This window comes from Vulpes vulpes, chromosome 10, assembly GCF_048418805.1.
Source record: "Vulpes vulpes isolate BD-2025 chromosome 10, VulVul3, whole genome shotgun sequence".
Taxonomy (NCBI): Eukaryota; Metazoa; Chordata; class Mammalia; order Carnivora; family Canidae; genus Vulpes; species Vulpes vulpes.
The window spans coordinates 35,488,090-35,509,710 of record NC_132789.1 but is presented as its reverse complement, the minus strand read 5'-3'; the positions used below and the strand labels follow the sequence as shown (position 1 = coordinate 35,509,710).

Sequence of the window (21,621 nt, the reverse complement as noted above, 5' to 3'; positions counted from 1 at the left end):
TGACCATATAATTGTGCGCTTATTTCTGGGTTTTCTATTCTGTTCTGTTGATCTGTGTGCCTGTTTTTGTGCCAGTACCACACTGTTTTGATCACCAAAGCTTTGTAATATAACTTGAAATCTGGAATTGTGGTACTTCCAGGTTTTGTTTGTTTTTTAAATTGCTTTGGCTATTTTTTTTTTTTTTAAATTTATGATAGCCGCAGAGAGAGAGAGAGAGGCAGAGACACAGGCGGAGGGAGAAGCAGGCTCCATGCACCGGGAGCCCGATGTGGGATTCGATCCCGGGTCTCCAGGATCGCGCCCTGGGCCAAAGGCAGGCGCCAAACCACTGCGCCACCCAGGGATCCCTTGCTTTGGCTATTGAAGGTGTTTTGTGGTTCTGTACAAATTTTAGGATTTTTTTTCTAGTTCTATGAGAAATGTTGTTGATATTTTGATAGGGAATGCATTAAATCTGTAGATTGCTTTGGGTAGTATAGACATTTTAACAATATTTGTTCTTCTGATCCATGAGATGGAACGTCTTTCCATTCTTCTGTATCATCTTCAATTTCTTTTATCAGTGTCTTAGAGTCTTCAGAGTTCAGATCCTTTAGCTCTTTGGATAAGTTTATTCCTAAATATTTTATTGTTTTTGGTGCCACTATAAATGGGGTTGTTTTATTAATTTCTCTTTCTGCTGCTTCATTATTAGTGTATAGGAATGCAGCAGGGGATCCCTGGGTGGCTCAGTGGTGGAGCGTCTGCCTTCGGCTCAGGGCGTGATCCCGGGGTCCTGGGATCAAGTCCCACATCAGGCTTCCTGCATGGAGCCTGCTTCTCCCTCTGCCTGTGTCTCTGCCTCTCTCTCTGGGTCTCTCATGAATAAATAAATAAAATCTTTTTAAAAAGCTACTAGTACTGATAAATTCAGTAAAGCCACAGGATACAAAAACAATGTTCAGAAATCTGAGGCATTCCTTTAAAAAAAAAAATATATATATATATACACACCACATCTGCTTTATCCATTCATCCAATGGACATCTGGGCTCTTGCCATAGTTTGGCTATTGTGGACTTTGCTGCTATAAACTTTGGTGTGCAGGTGCATTTAGACCTATTTTTAAGTCTTTGAGGAACCTCCACACAGTTTTCCAGAGTGGCTGCACCAGTTTGCATTCACACCAACAGTGCAGGAGGGTTCCCCTTTCTCCACATCCTCTCCAACATCTGTTGTTTCCTGAATTGTTCATTTTAGCCATTCTGACAGGTATGAGGTGGCCATTTGCTTGTCTTTGGAGAAATGTCTGTTCATGTCTCCTGCCCATTTCTTGATTGGATTATTTGGTTTTTGGGTGTTGAATTTGATAAGTTCTTTTTTTTTTTAAGATTATATTTATTTGTTCATGAGAGACACAGAAAGAGAGAGGCGGAGACACAGGCAGAGGGAGAAGCAGGCTCCATGCAGGGAGCCCGGCGTGGGACTCCTTCCCGGGACCCCAGGATCATGCCCTGGGCTGAAGGCGGCGCTAAACCGCTGAGCCACCCAGGCTGCCCGATAAGTTCTTTATAGATTCTGGATACTAGCCCTTTATCTGATATGTCATTTGCAAATATCTTCTCCCATTCTGCTGGTTGTCTTTTAGTTTTGTTGACTGTTTTCTTTGCTGTGCAAAAGCTTTCAATTTTGATGAAGTCCCAATAGTTCATCTTTGCCTTTGTAGACAGGTCTAGCAAGAAGTTGCGATGGCCAAGGTCACAGAGGTTGCTGCCTGTGTTCTCCTCTAGAATTTTTGTGGATTCCTGTCTCACATTTAGATCTTTCATCCATTTTGAGTCTATTTTGTGTAAGGTGTAAGAAGATAGTCCAGTTTCATTCTCCTGCATGTGGCTGTCCAATTTTCCCAGCGCCATTTGTTGAAGAGACTTGTCTTTTTTCCAGTGGGTAGTCTTTCCTGCTTTGTGGAAGGTTAGTTGACTGTAGAGTTCAGGGTCCATTTCTGGGTTCTCTGTTCTGTTCCATTGATCTATGTGTCTGTTTTTGTGCCAGTACCACACTGTCTTGATGACCACAGCTTTGTAGTACAGCTTGAAGTTAGGCATTGTGAGGCCACCAGCTTTGGTTTTCTTTTTCAATATTCCTCTGACTACTCAGGGTCTTTTCTGGTTCCATACAAATTTTAGGATTATTTTTTCCAGCTCTGTGAAAAAAGTCAATGGTATTTTGATAGAGATTGTATTGAATGTATAGATTGCTCTGGGTAGCATAGACATTTTAACAATATTTGTTTTTCTAATCCATGAGTATGGGAGGTTTTTCCATTTCTTTGTGTCTTCCTTAATTTCTCTCATGAGTGTTCTATACTTTTTAGAGTACAGATCCTTAACTTCTTTGGATAGCTTTATTCCCAGGGATCCTATGGCTTTTGGGTGCAATTGTAAATTGGATTGACTCCTTAATTTCTTTCTTCTGCCTCATTGTTAGTGTATAGAAATGCAACTGATTTCTGTGCATTGATTTTATATCCTGCCACTTTGCCGAATTCCTATATGAGTTCTAGCAATTTTGAGCTGGAGTCTTCTGGATTTTCCACATGGAGCATCATGTCATTTGTGAGGAGTGGGAATTTGACTTCTTCTTTGCCAACTCAGATGCCTTTTATTTCTTTTTTGCTGATTGCTGAAGCTAGGACATCCAGTACTATGTTGACCAACAGTGGTGAGCGTGGACATCCCTGCTGTGTTCCTGACCCTGGGGGGAAAGCTCTCAGTTTTTCCCCATTGAGAATGGTATTCTCTGTGGGCTTTTTATAGATGGCTTTATGATATTGAGGTACGTTCCCTGTATCCCTACTCTGTGAAGAGTTTTAATCAAAAAAATAAGCTGTACTTTGTCAAATGCTTTCTCTGCATCTATTGAGAAGATCATATGGTTCTTGTCCTTTCTTGTATTAATGTGGAATATCACGTTGTTCATTGGTGGATATTGAACCATACTTGCAGCTCAAGAATAAATCCCACTTGATTGTAGTGAATAATCCTAGTAATGTACTGTTGGATCCTATTGGCTAGTATCTTGGTGAGAATTTTTGCATTCACATTCATCAGAGATATTGATCTCTAATTCTCCTTTTCGGTGGAATCTTTGTCTGGTTTGGGGATCAAGGTGATGCTGGCCTCATAGAACGAGTTTGGAAGTTTTCCTTCCATTTCAATTTTTTAAACAGCTTCAGAAAAATAGATATTAATTCTTCTTTAAATGTTTCGTAGAATTCCTCTGGGAAGCCATTTGGCTCTGGACTCTTGTTAGAACATATTATGAGCAACTATATGCCAACAAATTAGGCAATCTGGAAGAAATGGATGCATTCCTAGAAACTTATAAACTACCAAAACTGAAACAGGAAGAAATAGAGAACCTCAACAGTACCATGACCGGCAAGGAAATTAAAGCAGTATCAAAAATCTCTCAATAAACAAGAGTTCTAGTAGATTTTTAGTGGAGTTGTTAGGGTTTTCTATATATAGTATCATGTCATCTACAAATAGTGAAAGTTTTACTTCCTCCTTACCAATTTGGAGGCCTTTATTTCCTTTTGCTGTCTGATTGCTGTGGCTAGGACTTCCAGTGCTATGTTGAATAATAGTAGTGGGAGTGTGCATCCTTGTGTTCCTGACCTTAGGGGGAAAGCATTCAGTTTTTTCCCACTGAGTGTGATGTTTCCTGTGGATTTTTCAAAGATGGCCTTTATTTTATTGAAATATATTTCTCTAGACCTACTTTGTTGAGAATTTCATCATGCATGGATGCTTTTTCCTACATCCACTGAAATAATAATATGTTTTTTGTCCTTTTTCTTATTGATACGACATATCACATTGGTTCTTTTGTGAGCATTGAACCACACTTGTGTCTTGGAAATAAATCCCACTTGATTGTGCTGTATGATTTTTTTAAATGTATTGTTGGATTCAGTTATTGCTAGTGTTTTGTTGAGGATTTTTGCATTTGTGTTTATCAGAGATATTGGCCTGTAGTTCTGTTTTTTGGTGATGTCCTTATTTGGTTTTGTTACCAGGGTAATGCTGGCCTCATAGAATGAATTTGGAAGTTTTACTTCCTTTTCTATTTTTTGGAGTAGTTTGAGAAGAATGGGTATTAACCCTTCTTTAAATGTTTGGCAAACTCGCATGTGAAGCCATATGGTCTTGCACTTCTGTTTGTTGGGAGTTTTCTGATTACTGGTTCAATTTCATTGCTGGTAATTAGTCTGTTCAAATTTTCTATTTCTTCCTGTTTTAGTTTTGGTTGGTTATATGTTTCTTGGAGTTTATCCATTTCTTCTAGGTTGTCCAATTTGTTAGCATATAATTTATCATAATCTCTTAATAATCCTTTGTACTTCCGTGATGTCAGTTGTTTATTTCTCCTCTTTTATTTGTGATTTTGTTTATTTGGGTCCTCTCTCTCCCTCTCTCTTCTTATGTGTCTGGCTAGAGGTTTATCAATTTTGTTGATCTTTTCAAAGAACTAGTTCCTGGTTTCATTGATCTGTTCTATTGATTTTTTTAGTTTCTATGTCATTTATTGCTCCTCTGGTCTTTATTATTGCCTTTCTTCTGCTAGTTTGGGGTTTTGTTTGTTCTTCTTCTAGCTCCTTTAAGTGTAACTTTAGGTTGTTTATTTGATATTTTTCTTGCTTCTTGACATAGGCCTGTATTGCCATATACTTCCCTCTGAGAATAGCTCTTGCTGCATTCCACAGGTTTTGGATTGCTGTGTTTTCATTTGCACTGGTTTCCATATAGTTTTTTATTTCTTCTGTGATTTTTGTGGTTGACTCATTCATTGTCTAGTAGCATGTTATTTAACCTCCACATAATTGTGTTTCTTCCTGATTTTTTCCTTGTCATTGATTTCTAGTTTCATAGTATTGTGGTCAGAAAAGATGCATGGTATGACTCCGATCTTTTTCAATTTGTTGAGACTTGTTTTGTGGCCTAATATGTGATCTCTTTCAGAGAATGTTCGATGTGCACTTGAAAAGAATGTATATTCTTCTGTTTTAGGAAGGAATTTTCTGAATATATCTGTTAAATCTATCTGGTCCAATGTGTCATTCAAAGCCATTGTCTCCTGGTTGATTTGCTTTTTGGATGATCTGTTCATCAATGTAAGTGGGGTGTTAAGTTCCCCTAGTACTATTGTATTACTATCAATTGTTTCCTTTATATTTGTTATTAACTGTTTTATGTATTTGGGTGCTCCCAGTTGGGTGCAAAATATTTATAATTCTTATATCTTCTTATTGGAATGTCCCGTTTACGATTATATAGTGCCCTTCTTCACCTCTTGTTACAGTCTTTGTTTTAAAGTCTATTTTGTCCTCTATAAGTGATGCTACTCTGGCTTTCTTTTGATTTCCATTTGTACGATAAATATTTCTCTAGCCCTTCACTTTCAGTCTGCAGGTGTCTTTAGGTCTGAAATGACCTCTTGTAGGCAGCATATAGATGGGTCTTGTAGTTTTTGTTTTGTTTTGTTTTTTAATCCATTCTGTCACCCTATGTCTTTTGATTGGAGAGTTTAGTCCATTTATATTCAAAGTAATTATTGATAGATATGTATTTATTACCATTTTGCTACTTGTTTTGTGTTTGTTTATGTAGTTTTTTGCTGATCTTTTCCTCTCCTGCTTTCTTTCATGGTTTGTTGACTTTCTTTAGTGATATATTTTGGTTACTTTCTCTTTATTCATATTGCATACTTATTATTTTGCATTTTGACGTGTGGTTACCACTACATTTGTATAAAACATGTGCATGTAGCAGTCTATATTAAGTTGATGGTCATTTAAGTTTTAACCCATTCTTTATTCCTGTCCTCCCCATGTTTTAGGCTTATGGTGTCTTATTTTACATCTTTTATTTTACAAATCCCTTGTCTTTTCACACTCTCACATTCTTCCCTTTCCTCTCATAGAGTCCCCTGTAATATTTCTTATAGGGCTGGTTTGGTGGTCATGAATTCCTTTTAGTTTTTATTTGTGTGCAAAACTTTTTTTTTTTTTTGAGACTCTATCCCTCCTTCTATTTAAGTGACAGTGCTGCTGAGTAGAGTATTCTTGTTTGCAGATTTTTTTCTTTTCAGTGCTCTGAATATATCATGCCACTCCCCCTTTGGCCTCCAAAGTGCTGAAACATCTGCTGATAACCTTATAGGATTTCCCTAGTATATAACTGTCTTTTTTTTTCTTGCTGCTTTTAAGAACTTTTCTTTATCACTTTTGCCATTTTGACTACTCCATGTCTCAATGTGGCCCTCCTTGGGTTGATTTTGGAGGGGAGGGTCTCTCTGCTTCCTGGATCTAGATATTGATTTCCTCCCCCAGATTAGAATAGTTTTCAGCAATTATTTTTTTCAAATTCATTTTCTGCCCCTCTTTCTCTATCTTCTTCTTCTGGGATCCCTATAATGTGAACAATGTGGTATTTTTTCCACAAGCGCACTGTGCTGATGGAAGATGCTAAGCATCTGAGATTTACATAGAGGGAATGAGTTACATCAAAAGATGTTGCAACCTTGTCCCTAAAATGAAGATAAATGCAACTGCAGCCTATTTTCCCCGAATCTGCCTTCATAATCTATGGCAAACAGGTCAAATTTGTCACTGCCAAATGTAATAAATTCCTATCCGTGGTTTTGGAAAAAGACAAATCATCAAGAGAATAATTTCCAAACACTCTGTAAAGGTTACATAGCCCCATGTTGGTTTTCTAAAAGTAGGAAAATAGGGAAAAATTTCATTTCCAGTCTTACCTACATTTCAAACTCTCTGGATGTTTCCAAAATGGCAAAGGACACCCCTTCTTCCGGACACTGAGTTTGTTAGACTCTACTGGGAAGATCATTAAAACCACCCAGAAAAGAACTGTGTTATAAGGCTAAATGCACAGAACTACCACTCTTGGGCATCTACAGTCAGCCTAATTTAATAACTCATTCACAGCAAGCTGTAGAGTTAGCAAAGAACTTTAAAAATATATGTTGCCTGTGTGAACCTTTCAGCAAGGTAGGTTTTTGTTAGTCTCCATTTTTCCAATAAGGAGAATGAAACAGAGAGATTAGAGTCACTGAGAAAAAAAGCTTCAATCTTCAGATTCCAAATTCCAGTCCTTCTTGTATATTCAATCTTTGCCTTTATTTTTTGCCCTTTGAATCAAAATCAGGACTGAGGTAAATTTGGGGAGAGAAACTCTGCTTCCCTAGAGAAGTTTATCTACCTTCTTCTGTAAGAAAAGCAGGATTGTAAAAGTTGCTGGGAACAAGGGCATTGTGAACCTCCCAGGGAAGGAGAGCCACAGTGCACTGCTCTGTTGCACACTATCTTCCTCCTCTGCTCTGCCACTGTGGTCAGAGCTGGGACATCCCTTATAGAAGGAAACTGGGCTCCCCACTGCAGTGAAGTACATCCATTAGCCTCATTCTCAAGCTCAACATATGACAGGTGCAGAGGGTTTTAATAAGGAACAATCTCTCCAGCTTGGAACAGAAGGGACCTCTTTTCTATTGCTTGAGGTTTGAGGTCAAGATTCAATGGAGACAAGTATGATGGTGAATCTATAAATAGCTGATAATGGGACTGCTTTGAGTTTCAAAGGGATTTTTCAGTCCTTTGAAAAATGTATGAGGTAGTAAGGTATCAGTATGGCAGCCCTGTGTACTTAAAACTAATTTCTTTTCTGACCTAATGAAGAATTCATTGTGTTAGACTGCTTATTACTTTTAACTTCAAAAATGTTCCCAGAGGCAGCTTGGCCTACACAGTGTCCAGTGGTTGGAATGCATATATTCTCCAAAGGGAGGTCCAATGCTCACTTTTATGAGATTTTAGCTTGGGCAGGTTCTTAGTTGGAGATAACAGAATCTACTCCATCTAGCTCAAGATAAACAGGATTTATTAGGGGATGGAGATAACTTGCCGAATCATCGTGAAGGCTCAAAACAGAGAATTGGGGTTGAACTTCCAGAAAAAACCTGTCGACTTAAATACAGACCTGAGCTGCTGAGGGATGGGCTGCTTTGGTCATGGTCCTGAAATAGAGAAGGGGCTGTAGTATCTAGAAGAAGTCACCATACTACTGTCTCAGTCATGCTGCCACGATCCAAACCAACAAAACAGATGTACAATTGAGTGTCTCTTCCTATGTGGCTCAGTTCTGAATCAAAATCTCACACCAGTGCATCTCAAAGACAGAACTGAAACTGCATCTGGGACTCTAGGCAAATGAGTGTCTGGTGTTGGCATCCACCCAGGTTTAGAAAGAGTGTTGAGGGAAGCCCTCTATAGAACCAACAGGGTTTTAAAACACATCTCTTCCCTCCACAGGCATACTAAAGAGCAAAGCTTATTTCCCATTATTCTAGCCCCTGACCGGTCCATCACTCATCCATTTACCCATCTATGTATCCACCTATCCATCCATCCCCCCACTCATCCATCCCCCCACTCATTCATCCATCCATTCATCCATCCATCCATCCATCCATCCATCCATCTGCCAATCCATCCATTCATCAATCTTTGCACTTTGGATATTATTTATTTAAAAAAATCTGTTTCAGAATATGTCTAAAAGATAGGACTATTTCAAAGATCTGACTACAACTTCATTATCATACACACATTCTTAATAATAATTCCTTAATATCATCAAATATCTAGTCAATGTTCCAATTTTCCCAATTGTCTCATAAGTTTCAAAACCAGTTTGTTTGAATAAGGTTCTAAATAATCAGGGTTTGAGTGATACAGCATAAATTGATTGACATCTCTTCAGCCTCTTTTAATCCGCAGTTTCTTCTCCTATATTCTCCTCTCCTCCCCTGCCTTTCTCTCTCCTCTCCACTCTGCCCCTCCTCCTGTTTCCTTCCCCTCCTCCTCCTTATCCTCTTACTTCTTCACCTCTCCTTCCCACTCCACTTTAACAATCTCTGTTAAAGAAACTGGGTCATTTGTCCTACAGAGCCTTTCTCAGTCTGGTTGTGCTTGCTCTATGCATCTTCACAGTGTCTTCTACTATAGTTGGTTGTCTTTTGTATTTTCCATAAACAAGCACTTGGATATAGAGGCTGATCTAATTTAGGGTTCCTTTTTCTTTTGGTAAGAGTACTTGAGAAGAGCACATCACTCAGAGGCTTGTAATATTTATTTGTCTCTCTTTTGGTGACATAAGCATCCAGTTGATGATCACTGCCTGAGTCCACCTTTTCACTAAGGGTTCGCAAAACATCTAGATTCTTGATGTGTCATTCTTTCTTCACTGATTGGCTGGAATATGTCAAGTGTGAGATATTATCCCTCATCAATGATTGGCTTTCCCAAGGCATCTCAAGATGCCTTTATATAGGAAAAGCAGAGGACATTCTTGATCTGCACCCCCACCCCTGCATCCTTTATTTCTTACCAGTTTTCAGAAAAACAAATTGGAATTCATTATTTTAAAGGTAGCATCTTTTACAGGTAATCAATGAGGTTTTTTTTAAGTATCACTATGACATCATGGACTTAAGCAAATTTGGTTTATGTCAATCTATTGCAGTTATTTTTTTTAACTGATGCCCAAACTGACCCATTTGAGAGGGAACCTCTATCTTTTTACATAATTCTAATCATCTTATCATCATCTTGGCTTCATTAATTCCTTGTATGAAAACATGTTGCAGGTTTCTTTTGTGTCTTTCTTGCCCTAGACCCAGAACCAGCCATTTCTTCAAGGATCTTTTGTTCCCTTTAGTAAGAAAAAGTATTTAAAGACCACAATCTGGATGCTTCATGAAATAATACTTTTTAAAAGTAATTTATTCTTCAATTATTGCAAAGAGCAAAGAATGAAAAAAAATGTGACGATTAGCATGGAGCATAGAAAGTCAGCATCAAGCCTTTGCAGGCCCCTACTCTGTAGGTATAAGTAAAAAAACTGATGATATTGTTTGATGGTTTATGAGTTGGGGTTTTGGGAGAAGCATTTTGGGGGTCGAATACAGTTCATATGTTTCTCTCTAGCTGCCTCTGCCCTCTGCTGGGTAGTTCTCCCTCTGTGATAGTGTGAGGAGACAGAGGACATGGTTTGCTTCATCACCTGCTAACGAGGAATGACCACTTGCTTATTCCCAGAGGCTGCGATGCCAGGGCCCTGATCAAAGTGACACAATAAGAATTTGGTGAGAGGCAAGAGATCTTGCCTAGGAATCTGGAGACTTGGGCTCACATGCTGCAATAAGTATTGCTCAACCGTGCTCCCTTTTAACTATCCTTTCCTATTCTAGAAGCCTAACCTTTCTCTGTGTGTTTCCTCATCTGTAAGGGGTGGTAGCGTATGCGTGCATGTCTTGGTGTAATGGGTAGAGTAGGACAATTATCTGTATCCTAGCAAACAAGCTTTATCTGAGGGCCATTCAGACAGAAATAAAATATATGTACAAGTTAAAATATTTGCAGTGATGTTATCTGCCCCCCCCCACCCCCAGGTAGTTTTAATCCTGGCTTCAGGAGCCCGCTGTTTTGATGGGCATTGCAAATCCCCTTGACCTAACATCACTTCTCCACTGGCCCTGCTGCAGTGCTCGGCATTTCCTCAGTTCTCACCCTTGGTATTTAGGGATGGTTCTTCGTATATTGTCTGGAAGAAATGATATGTGATCTACTACAACCCTGGTTACAATGATTCTACCGGACTAGACTGTGGGTGACCACCTTCAAAGTCTTGGTGTGAATGAGCATGGCAGGGCTCTTTTCTTGGGGAGGAAAGTAGTGGCGAGGTCTGGGGTGGGGGGAACGGAAAGTACAGTTTGGAGGTCCACTGTTAGGGTGAAGTTTGGGAGACAATCTCGTGGCAAGTCACTAGTGGATGTCTGTTGTGTTTTACCTGCCTTGATTTCATTCTAGAGAATTACCCATTCTCTGTGGGGATGGTCTTATTGAGAGGACTATTTCCATCTCTCCTCAAGGGAAAGGATGTGTCTATGCTCTGAGCTAGGCCAGTCAGATGCTGTCTCTCAGGAACTGAATCCCAGGTGGTGCAACATAGAGACCTACCACAGCTGGGGTGGATCCATCTCAATGGTGGTAGCTCCTGCCACCTGGATCTGCCCTGATGTCTGGCCTTCCAGAGCCTGTGTCTTCAACTTCTTTTTGCTGCCTTCCAGTGAATTTACTTCTCTCTTCCCTGCACTGCTTAAGTTACCTGGATTTGACCTCTGCTCCTTGACACCAAGAATTCTAGCATAAATGCATGTAAAAAAAACCAAACTGGTTTAATGACATAATTTAACCTGCCTTCCTCCCAGCCCCCACCGTGTAGCAGAGAAGTAGCTAAGCCACATTACTAAATGCACTATTGGAAGGCACTTCTATCTCTGGTTTTTCCACTGGACTTTGGGGGCTGGTCTCTTTTAACTCTGCAAGACATGAAGAGGCCTATGTGTTCTTCCAGCTGCTTCCTGGACAGCTTAGATTTTGTAGGAACCAAAGGTTGGCCTATTTCTTCCTCTCTTTGCCTCTTATGGGCCTCTGTTTAACTCCATGCTGTTATACAGTATACATCCTTCAGGAGGAGGTAACACATTTTATCTTCTCCATTACAAAACTGTGCATGGCTCTTACAGAAAATATTTTTCATGAAAAAATGAAAACAAAATTCACTCATAATCCTATCACCAGATTACATCTTAAAATCTTGCTGTGATTTCTTATAGTCTTCATGACCACACATATATAAATAATGTATACTTTTTAAAAACAGGATTATAATGTCTTTTAAACTTAAAACACCTTAAAGGAGTTTCAGGTCATTAAATTATTTAATGGTTGCACAGCATTCTTGCCCTGTTGTATATTCATTATTCACATTCTCATTTCACCTAAACCTTCACATTCTTTTTATGCACAAGAACCTAAGAGTTAAAATCACTTTCCTCACCTGAAATTGGTGTACACATAGCTCAACGTGAGCTGTAGCCCACACTAATGTCCAGCATGCATCATCAATGCCTCTTGAGCACTGGTGGAGTAACCAGAGGCAAATAAAGCAGGTGCTCTTTTTTTGGTGCTCTAGGTTACAGACCTCGCACAGAGCTTGCTGTGCTGGGGAGGTGTGTAAACGCTGAAGTCAATGACCTTCAGCCCAGCAGATCTTCTGCAACTTTTACCTCAGTATCAGTCTGTCCCAGGGGAGAGTTTGCAGACGGCTCTTGTTATCAATACACTTTAATCTCGTCCTGCACCAAGCCCACACCAGTATGCTAATGAGAACTCTACTCTCCTGGGCATGACTGTGAACATCTTTCCTCACTAGGTTTCAGAACATGCTGAGAAATCTTGGCTGAGCACCGTGCAGGGGGGAAAGGAACGACATTCTGGATGGTCATTTGCTTTACTGGATGCAGGATTTCTTTTGATTGGTTGAATCAGGTAAGAGTACTTGTATTTTCTTGGAGAGGGAGGGAGGGGTCTTGAATCATCCCTTTGTCTTAGAGATCTTGCTGAAATGCGAAAAGCTTCACTCCGTTTTCTTAGCTTTGGAAACCCGTTTTGCTAAATTATTACCTTTTTACTCTCACGATCTTGAAAAACAGAGATGTGGTAGAGATGGTAGAGATGTGGCAAGTGGGCTTGCTGTTGTGTCCCAGCCTCATCACTGGGCTTGCAAACTGTGCCAGATCAAGTGAGAACCAGTGGGAAATGTCAAATCTTTTGAGTTCCAACCACTAGCTCAGCTCTCCATGGTGTATTTCGAAGGCAGACATGCAAAAAAAAAAAGCAAAAAAAAAAGCAAAAAGGCATTTGCTTTAGATTTGAATCCAGATTGTAGTCATCAATGAAAAATAAATAGTGGAACCAGTTAAAAAAGAAAGGTAATAATGTTGGCGGTAATTCTGGCAACAGGACAGTGAAACCCATGAAGTACATGATGAAAATCTGAGTTAGAGCTGGAAACTCTAATGTTAGATCAAGTGCCACTGTTGGCTTGTGTAAAATGCTGCTGGTGGTAATCAGTTCAGCAGAATAAAGCTAGCAAAAAAAAAAAAAGTTATTTGGAGCCATGTCTGTGTGTTGTATAGGCTCCTACCATGTGGCCACATTCACACGTATGTGCCATGTGCATGTAGATGCTCTGGGGTCGGGAGGTCTGCTGCCGCTCGGCCTTGTTGAATTGTCCTGGTGGAGCAGCAACTCTCCCAGCCAGAAGGAAGATGAGTGAAACCAAAGCTTTTAGAAAGAACTAGGTACACTGGGTTTGAGGTTTGCCACTGAGATAGCAGCTACAGACTAGTAAATGTACTTGGATCGTCCAAGTTTCAGAGGCACAGGTTAGATGTGTTTCCTGACTCCTGAGGGCTGACAGTGAATGTTGGGACCAAGATCAGAACTAATTTGTTTTGCCTTAAATTTGAAGTTGTCCCTGATGGTAGCAGTGAAAGTGACCATGGTGGTGATAAATGGACCAGGAAAGGGTACTAATTTAGGAAGATGTGCCAGTCTCTTTGTTCACTTCCAGTTCAGCCTTACCTGTGAAACGTTTGCTGCTAGACTGATTTTTAAACTCTAGTCCAAGGGCACCTGGGCGGGGGGGCTCAGTCAGTGAAGCATCTACCTTTGGCTCAGGTCATGATCTCAGGGTCCTGTGATCGAGCCCCACGTTGGGCTCCCTGCTCAGCGGAGAGTCTGCTTCTCTCTCTCCCTCTGCCCTCCTCCCCTCTTGTGCTCTCTCTCTATCTCAAATAAGTAAATAAAATCTTTAAAGAAATAAATAAACTCCAGTCCAGGGATTGCAAAATAAAATAAGTACAAAATAAGGTAGTAACTTAGATAGAAAAGGGCCACTGGGAAGAGTCTGTGGTGGGTTGGAGGACACATGCCCCCTCTGAAGGAACAGCAGCTACTATGTTCTATAAGCTCTTGGCACCCAGGAATGCTGACTCAGTGTTGCCATGGTTTATGAACTATTTTGAAAGGAAACTTGAGGATTTAGATTTGTAAATGTAGACTCTCTTTTTACAGATGAACTGTTAGCTCCTCTATCTTGTCAACTAAATCAAATTGAAACAGAAAGTTGGGCCATGCTAAGCACACTTGTTTGGAGGGAATTTGTAACTTTATGGGGGGGATAGCATCTGAGTCACATAATACCCATCTTGGCAGCACGTCCTAGGACTCTAATCCCATCTCATTGCTATGGTTCCCTGAAGTATGGGTTGAGAAAATGAGCTCTGAAGTTCCTACCTGTGATTCCAAGAATTCTTTAATGCAGCTTCATTTAAACTCCCTTCAAGAACAGTGAGGAGCAGAGTTGCTGTTTTGCAACCTAACGATAACTGCAAACATTTTGAACACCTACAGGACAAATTATTGCTTGTCATCTCATTTTCATAAGAACTCTGTAAGGTGAGGACTAAGGTTATCATCATCATCACACCTCCATTTACAGATGGAAAAACTAAGGTTCAGTGTTGGGGAGGATCTCCCAAGGTTGCTGAGTAAGTGGCAGAAATGATATTTGGATTCTGGAGTCAGAAGGTAAAATCCATTTTTTTAAAAGATTTATTTATTTACTTACTTACTTACGATAGACATATATATATAGAGAGAGAGAGGCAGAGACACAGGAGGAAGGAGAAGCAGGCTCCATACCAGGAGCCTGACATGGGACTCGATCCCGGGACTCCAGGATCGCGCCCTGGGCCGAAGGCAGGCACCAAACCGCTGAGCCACCCAGGGATCCCCTAAAATCCAATTTTTAACCACCATATTATACCTTTTCCTACAATATGTGAATTTTTAGCTTCCATAGTCTCTCTGAGTGATGATGACTCTGACTCCTAAAGTATCTTAAGGGATCTGTAAGGACATTTTCTGCCTTTGTAGAACACAGAGGCATTGTCTTTGCAGCTTTGTCTTTGTCTTCATCCTTTGACAGGGTTTGTAAAATGTATGGGATCTTTCTGATGATAGAAGAGGGAGATTTTCCTAATGCCTGGCTTGAGACCAGAGACGGCACCTTCCCTTTCATACTTTTTTCTCATTAGATGTTAACTGAGGGTTAGCAAATGGAATTTAAAGGCCAAAATAGTTTTTTTTTTTTTAATGATAGTCACAGAGAGAGAGAGAGAGAGAGAGAGAGAGAGAGGCAGAGACATGGGCAGAGGGAGAAGCAGGCTCCATGCACCAGGAGCCCGACGTGGGATTCGATCCCGGGTCTCCAGGATCGCGCCCTGGGCCAAAGGCAGGCGCTAAACCGCTGCGCCACCCAGGGATCCCTAAAGGCCAAAATTGTGTGTAGACACCTCCTTATAGACAAGGTCCTTTTCCTTAGGCCATGACCATAGGGGACAGCCCTAACCAAGGGTGATCACCCCTGTCGACGGAAGTGTTCCCACATCGACCCATGTGCAGATAGCATCATCACCACCAACGAAAATAGTATGATGCAGCCAAGGGATAGACATACATTTTAGCTTAGTTGCTAATGCCAAATGGTGAGTGGTGGCTTCTAGAATGAGCACTGTGCTGAGAAGAGTCTGGAAACCACATCCGAGCTCACCAACGAGTGCTATAATTGACTGGTCTTGTCTGCCATGGCTTGGCATATGCAACTAGTGGCTGGTATGCTCTGTACTTTCCATGGCCGCCATCGTCTATTTGTGTGGTGGCACTAAGACATCATGGGCTGGGGCAGCTCAAAGCACATGCATTTTAATTTGTGATCCTGTCTTTTCCTGCCTCATCCATTTCTGCTTTTCCTCAGGAGAGATGGCCAAACGCACCTTCTCCACATTAGAGACGTTCCTGATTTTCCTGCTCGTGATGATGACCGCTGTCACAGTAGCCCTTCTCAGCCTCCTGTTTATCACCAGTGGGACCATTGAAAATCACAAAGGCAAGTTGTAATGGGCTCTCTTGGGTGCTATTCCTAGCCTGTGGGAAGTTTCTTGATTACTGGGGACGCCAAGGCAAAGAACAGTGTCTGCTGATAATGCCGATAACAGGGCTGTTCAGTGTGTACTTAAGCAGCCTAGGATGGCCAGCTAACCTTTACATTAATTGCCCTTTCTGCATTGATAGCAATTTTTATCAAGTTTACCTTTGCCCCCAAATAGTCAGTTGACAGGCATTCTGACATGGCGCTTACTCATCTGTCACTTTTCCACTGACTGAAGCCCTATTCAGAATTCTTCAAGGCCCAGTAAAGTGAGCATTTGCCCCATGCTCCTGTCCTTCTCTTTGACTTTTCTTGGGCATCATCTTCCCTTGGGGACAAAAGGAGAATGAAAGACCCATTGAATATCAACTAGTCTGTGGAAAGCATTGAACTCAAATTCTTAGGAAGGCCGATCAAGTTTTATAAATGAAGTGGAGTGAGGAGGTGGAACAGGGTAGGGCAACGATCTGCAGCCCCTCCTGAGTGCCAACTGTTAGTTGTCATGGGGTCACATGGACTCAGATCCCCAGAATTTTCAAGAGAAGCTAGAATGGATGATTTAGGCAATTCTCTCTCTCTCTCTCTCTCTCTCTATATATATATATATATATATATACTAATATTGGGAATTTATTTAGATTTTGAAGATGATGTAGGCTACATTTACAGGCAATATTGGGCCCTTGGATCTTTGATGGAGCCCTACTTTAATGGCGGGTCCTATACTAGTAAATAAGTAGAGAAGACAGGTGGGGGTTGAATGTTTTGACCCAAGTAAAGGGAGGGCTGGCTTTAGGCCAAACAGAAAAGGCTTTCATCTCAGTTTTCCCTCTTGTGGCCTCTTCTTTCCAGCACATTCTCTACCATGACCCTGAGCTTTCAATTCCCTGCAAACACAGAGGGACAGAGATTCTCTGTGCCAGTGGTGTGGAGAGCAGGGGCATGAACTGCTAGGAAAGAAAGGACCCGTAAGACTTCCTTAGTTTTGGCTTTTAAAGTTAGAGAATCCAGAGGCTGAGACTCAGGGAGGTGATCAACAGTTAAGGTAACTATTCTTAGAGTAGGAGTTGCTGTTTGTTGAGTAGTTGCTGTGTGTTGAGCACTATGGTCAAGAGTCTACATACTTTTCTCACTTAATTCTCATAAAACTTCTATAAAGGTAGGTGCTAGTCTTAGTACCATTTTCCAGATGTAGAACCTGAGATTCTGAGGTCATAAAGAAATCACCCTTGGCCATTGGACTTGGTTTGCTTTGGTTGGCATTCCATTTCTACTTAGTATCAATAAGGCAAAGGTGCCTGCCTCCTTCCTTGCAATAATTGATCTCTCGAAGGCTTGTGGTTGAGAAAATATGGATTCTAACTACACAGTGAATATAGATGAAATAGCATCAGATTCTGAGTCAGAGGACCTGATTCATCTCGTGCTGTCCATGAAATTGTCGTTACATTCCTTCTCTGGGCTCCAGTTTTCCTATACATAAAATTGAGGAGATCAGACTAGGTGACCTCTACCTTTTCTTGAGTCCTCAGGATCCCAGGGAGTCAGCAATCTCCTGACTAAGTACTTTCTGAGCACTGATGCTTGTGACAGTGACATCTGTTGCCTTGGCCACCTTGGCTATTGTCTGGGGTGGAAACAAACAAACAAAGAACAAACATATGTAAGATATCTTAATATGTAAATAGGACCAAAGCTATATGCTGGCAATTATTCTAAATGTTTAATATGTATTAACATATTGATTGTTCAAAACAGCCCTAGCAAGTAGAGTATTGTTAGCCCTATTTTATAGATGAGAATAATCAGAGGAGAAAAGGGTAAGTGATTTGTTCGGTTAGTAAGTGGTAGAGTCCATTTTCAAACACAGGGTATTTGTTTCTGGAATCTGCTCTTGTAGGCTCTGTGCCATTCTGCCTCCCTTGAGTGTGTGTGTGTGTGTGTGTGTGTGTGTGTGTGTGTGATAGTCACATAGGACATGTACACGCATATATGTTGATGGTGATATGAGTAAAATAAGGTGGAGCTATGTTTTTAAATTTTTTTAAAGGTTTTATTTATTTATTCATGAGAGACAGAGAGAGAGAGAGAGAGAGAGAGAGAGAGGCAGAGACATAAGCAGAGGGAGAAATAGGCTGACATGGGACTCGATCCTGGGTCTCCAGGATCAGGCCCTGGGCTGACGGTGGCGCTAAACCGCTGAGCCACCAGGCTGCCCAGGTGGAGCTATGTTGAGCATATATGATCTAGTCTGCATTCTGAATAAAAGGCTTAAGAGAGTTGGGGAAGAAGGGGCAGCATAGAGATGGGGAGGGGCGTGGCATTCCCAGCTCAACCTAGTGGAGCTGCCTCTGAGTGTGATGGAAATGAACCAACTCGGAAGGGAGTCATGGAGCTTGGTTGGTGGACAAGAGAGAATTAAGGTCTCTGAATGCAGAGAAGGGTGGAGACAGATCCCTGGAGGTTAGATCTAGTAGGCTGCATGCCAGGAACCTGGTTTGGCACCTGGTTTGTTTGTCTAGAGGAGAAGTGCAAGGGGAGTAGGTGCAGGGCCATGAGTTTGACAAGGAATGGGAAGTTGAAGGACATTTGACATAGGCCTTGACTGTTAGGGTGAAGTATCTCCAGTTCAAGAGAAAGATCTTCTTTAGGATTATTATATACAGTAAGTTCCTGAGATGTTTCTTACCATATATTTTAAATATAAGAGAATATATAACGATTTCTCCTTAGGAACCTGAACCTACGTGTTCTAATCGATGCCAACAAATATGTGGACTGGAATGTTGTTCCTTGAGTATTTTATTTTGCTTTTAGATTCAGGTGTTCCCACAACCCAGAGCTCTACAACCACCCTGGGCTCCACAGCCACTCAAGGCTCAACACTCACCCATGGCACAACAGCCACCCAGACACCGCCAGTGGTCACCACCCCAGAGCCTCCTCTCTTTCAGAACTTTAGTGGCTACCATATTGGTGTTGGGCGAGCTGACTGCACAGGACAAGTAGCAGATATCAACTTGGTAGGTAAATCATGGGCTCCTCAAGGAGAAAGAGACAAGTAATGTTATAGCTTGCATCCTACACTTACTCCTGATGATCACATCATCTTCTTCTCACTTTTCCATTGACTTTACTGCTAACACTATGTATATTGTACTCTGAAGAGGGACCGTGTGTTCAACTGCAACTCCTTTATAAAGCCAATTGGCCATTTTTCATGAATGGAAGTGGCAGGGCTGGCAAACTCACATACCACGGGGGGTGAGCTGGTACCATAAAGGACTGAAGCTGGCCCGTGTAAGCCGATAAGTGTCTAAAGAATCCTCAGTTTGGAGGGCAGCCGGGAAGTTGTGGGGTACAACTGTAAAGTGCATGGCTTTAGCGATTATTGCCATGTAGGGCTGCCCTATCTTAAAGTCTTTTCAAGAGAAGCTGGAAAATCTCTGGATCAGAGACCTCAGGATCTAAATCACTCACTTGGAAAATATAGGCAAGTCTAGTTAAAACTGGAAACCTAGTGGAGGCCGACATTGTAAGCCAAGGACAGCACGTCTGTGGGTCGAGTGTGGCCTACTGGCTGCTGGCATGCAATATCTTGGTTGAGATGGTGGATATATTCATTCACCTCAACCCTTCTCTAGGAAGCTAGGACATGAGGTTTTTTGATGAGATTTTCTTCCTCCTAATAAATCATCTTTAGAGTCTAGGAATTATTCCCTACTGTCTATTCTAAGAAATAGCTCTACAAACCCTAAGTGAACACACCTATGAGGTGCAAAGCAAGCAGTAGAGGGAGCGTTCTTTATGGGTGGGCCTTATGACACGGTGAGGAGGGGGGTTTGCAATATGTAGATTTGATCTGACTCAGTTGAGGGATGGTCAACAGGGTAAAAGCCAGAGTGAGACATCTTCAGTAGATATTATTTAATCGTAAAGAAACCATTTTCTTCAGAGAAAGAAAGAAGATCCCACACCAATAAAACAAAGAGAGGGAGACTTCAGTCTTTAGGATGTTCCTGGGAATGTGGAACGGTGGTAGGGGAACTACTTCATTCCATAGTACCTTAGGCAGGAGGAAAGAATAGAAAACTCTGGAAGGTCTCTGATATGGTAATGGCATGCCCAAGCCACGCCAGCCCCTTCCTTAACACGTGGGCCTGTGAATGGCTTCTGCCAAACTGATGGCTACTGTGCGTTTACGTTTTTCTGCACAGAAAACGATGATGGCTTTATTATTGAAAACACATCGTATTATCTCACGCAGAGCCATGATGTCCCGTGGATTGTGTTTTACTTCGCCTTTCCTGTGTGGTCTCTTCTTGTGTGGGTGTGCCTGGTTCTGGTGGCAGGGGAGTGAGGCAGAGTGGCACTGACTCTCTCTCTCTTCCTTTCTAGATGGGCTACAGTAAAACTGGCCAGAATGCCCGGGGCATCCTCACCAGGCTGTACAGTCGTGCTTTCGTCATGGCAGAGCCCGATGGGTCCAATCGAGTGGTGTTTGTCAGCATCGACATAGGCATGGTATCCCAGCGACTCAGGCTGGAGGTGAGTGGCTGAGGTGACAACGCAATGACATGATTTAAAAGAAAAGGTCTGTGAGTGAGTGTGACAGTAACTAAGCCCTCCTGGCTTCTCATCCAGTGAGTTCCACTGCCCTCCACCCTTAGAAGCTCTTGACAAACCAGCAAACAATGGCAGTCTAAGTCATCTTGGTCAAACTTGCTTTCAATTCTGCTGACAGCTCTTTGTCATTATTAATGTTAGTGTTTTGAAAGCTTATTATGTTCTAGGCGACCTTCACACACGTGCCCTTATTTAATCCTCCTTGATAGAAGCCTGAGGGCTCCAATTATTCACTAACCCTTCCCTCACAATAGACAATTGTGAAGAGGTGCAAGGAGCCAGATGAGAAGTGAAACACAGCACTGAAATGAGGTCGGCCATAAATGGCTGAAGTTGGGTGAGAGGTACATGGAGGCCTCATTATGCTATTCTCGTTATTTTTGCATGTGTTTGAATGTTTCCATAATAAAATTTAGAAAGAGTAGTTTTGGCTCTCTCCCTCCTTATTGTAGAATATGGCAAGCTCTTCTGTGATTTCTCCTCAAACTGAGACCCGTGTTGCCCCCTCTGTGGGGAAGATTGAGCTTAGTAGAAGGGTGCCCACGGGTCCTGGGCAGGCAGCAGTAAGATGTGCAGAGGGAGAGGGAGAAGTAGGGAGATGGGCATGGACTTCCAGGTCTGTCTTTCTAAGCCAGTTTCTTGGCCCTTAGGCAGTTGGAGTTTCTGCATGGGATCGGGTCACAGAAAGAGAGTGTGCTCTCTGAATGTCTGCTCACATATTGACAAAGGTGAGGAAGAAGAGAGGCTGGAGCATCCAGGAGAGTGACTGTTAAATGTCTACTCTTCAATGTCACATTCTATCAGTCTCGTCTATTAAACCCTGTTCCTCCCTCTGTGTGAAATGGCCCACGAGAGCGATGATGAGGGGGCCTCGAGGCATTTCTCCTACATAGCTCCCCAAGAGGGGAGCGGAAACCACCCCCATCTCTGGATGTCCACTCCTACACTTACAGCACAACTATGAGGTGGGTTTGTTGTTATCCCCACTTTATGGATAAGGCAACAGAGTCTTAGAGAAGGCAAGGAACTT

At 41.7% G+C, this 21,621-nt stretch overlaps 1 protein-coding gene across 3 annotated transcripts in view; it reads left to right on the top strand.

The window, feature by feature from the left end:
• The window catches only part of ASAH2 (N-acylsphingosine amidohydrolase 2), a 97,518-nt gene that overhangs the window by 13,461 nt on the left and 62,436 nt on the right, over positions 1 to 21,621 (top strand). For all 3 annotated transcript variants that reach the window (XM_072723547.1, XM_072723546.1, XM_026014787.2), the window contains 4 exons: positions 12,342 to 12,457; positions 15,792 to 15,923; positions 18,783 to 18,988; positions 20,364 to 20,513. In XM_072723547.1, coding sequence (XP_072579648.1) covers positions 15,797 to 15,923; positions 18,783 to 18,988; positions 20,364 to 20,513 — 483 coding nt within the window. In that variant the 5' untranslated portion in view covers positions 12,342 to 12,457; positions 15,792 to 15,796. The remainder of the gene's footprint in view (positions 1 to 12,341; positions 12,458 to 15,791; positions 15,924 to 18,782; positions 18,989 to 20,363; positions 20,514 to 21,621) is intronic.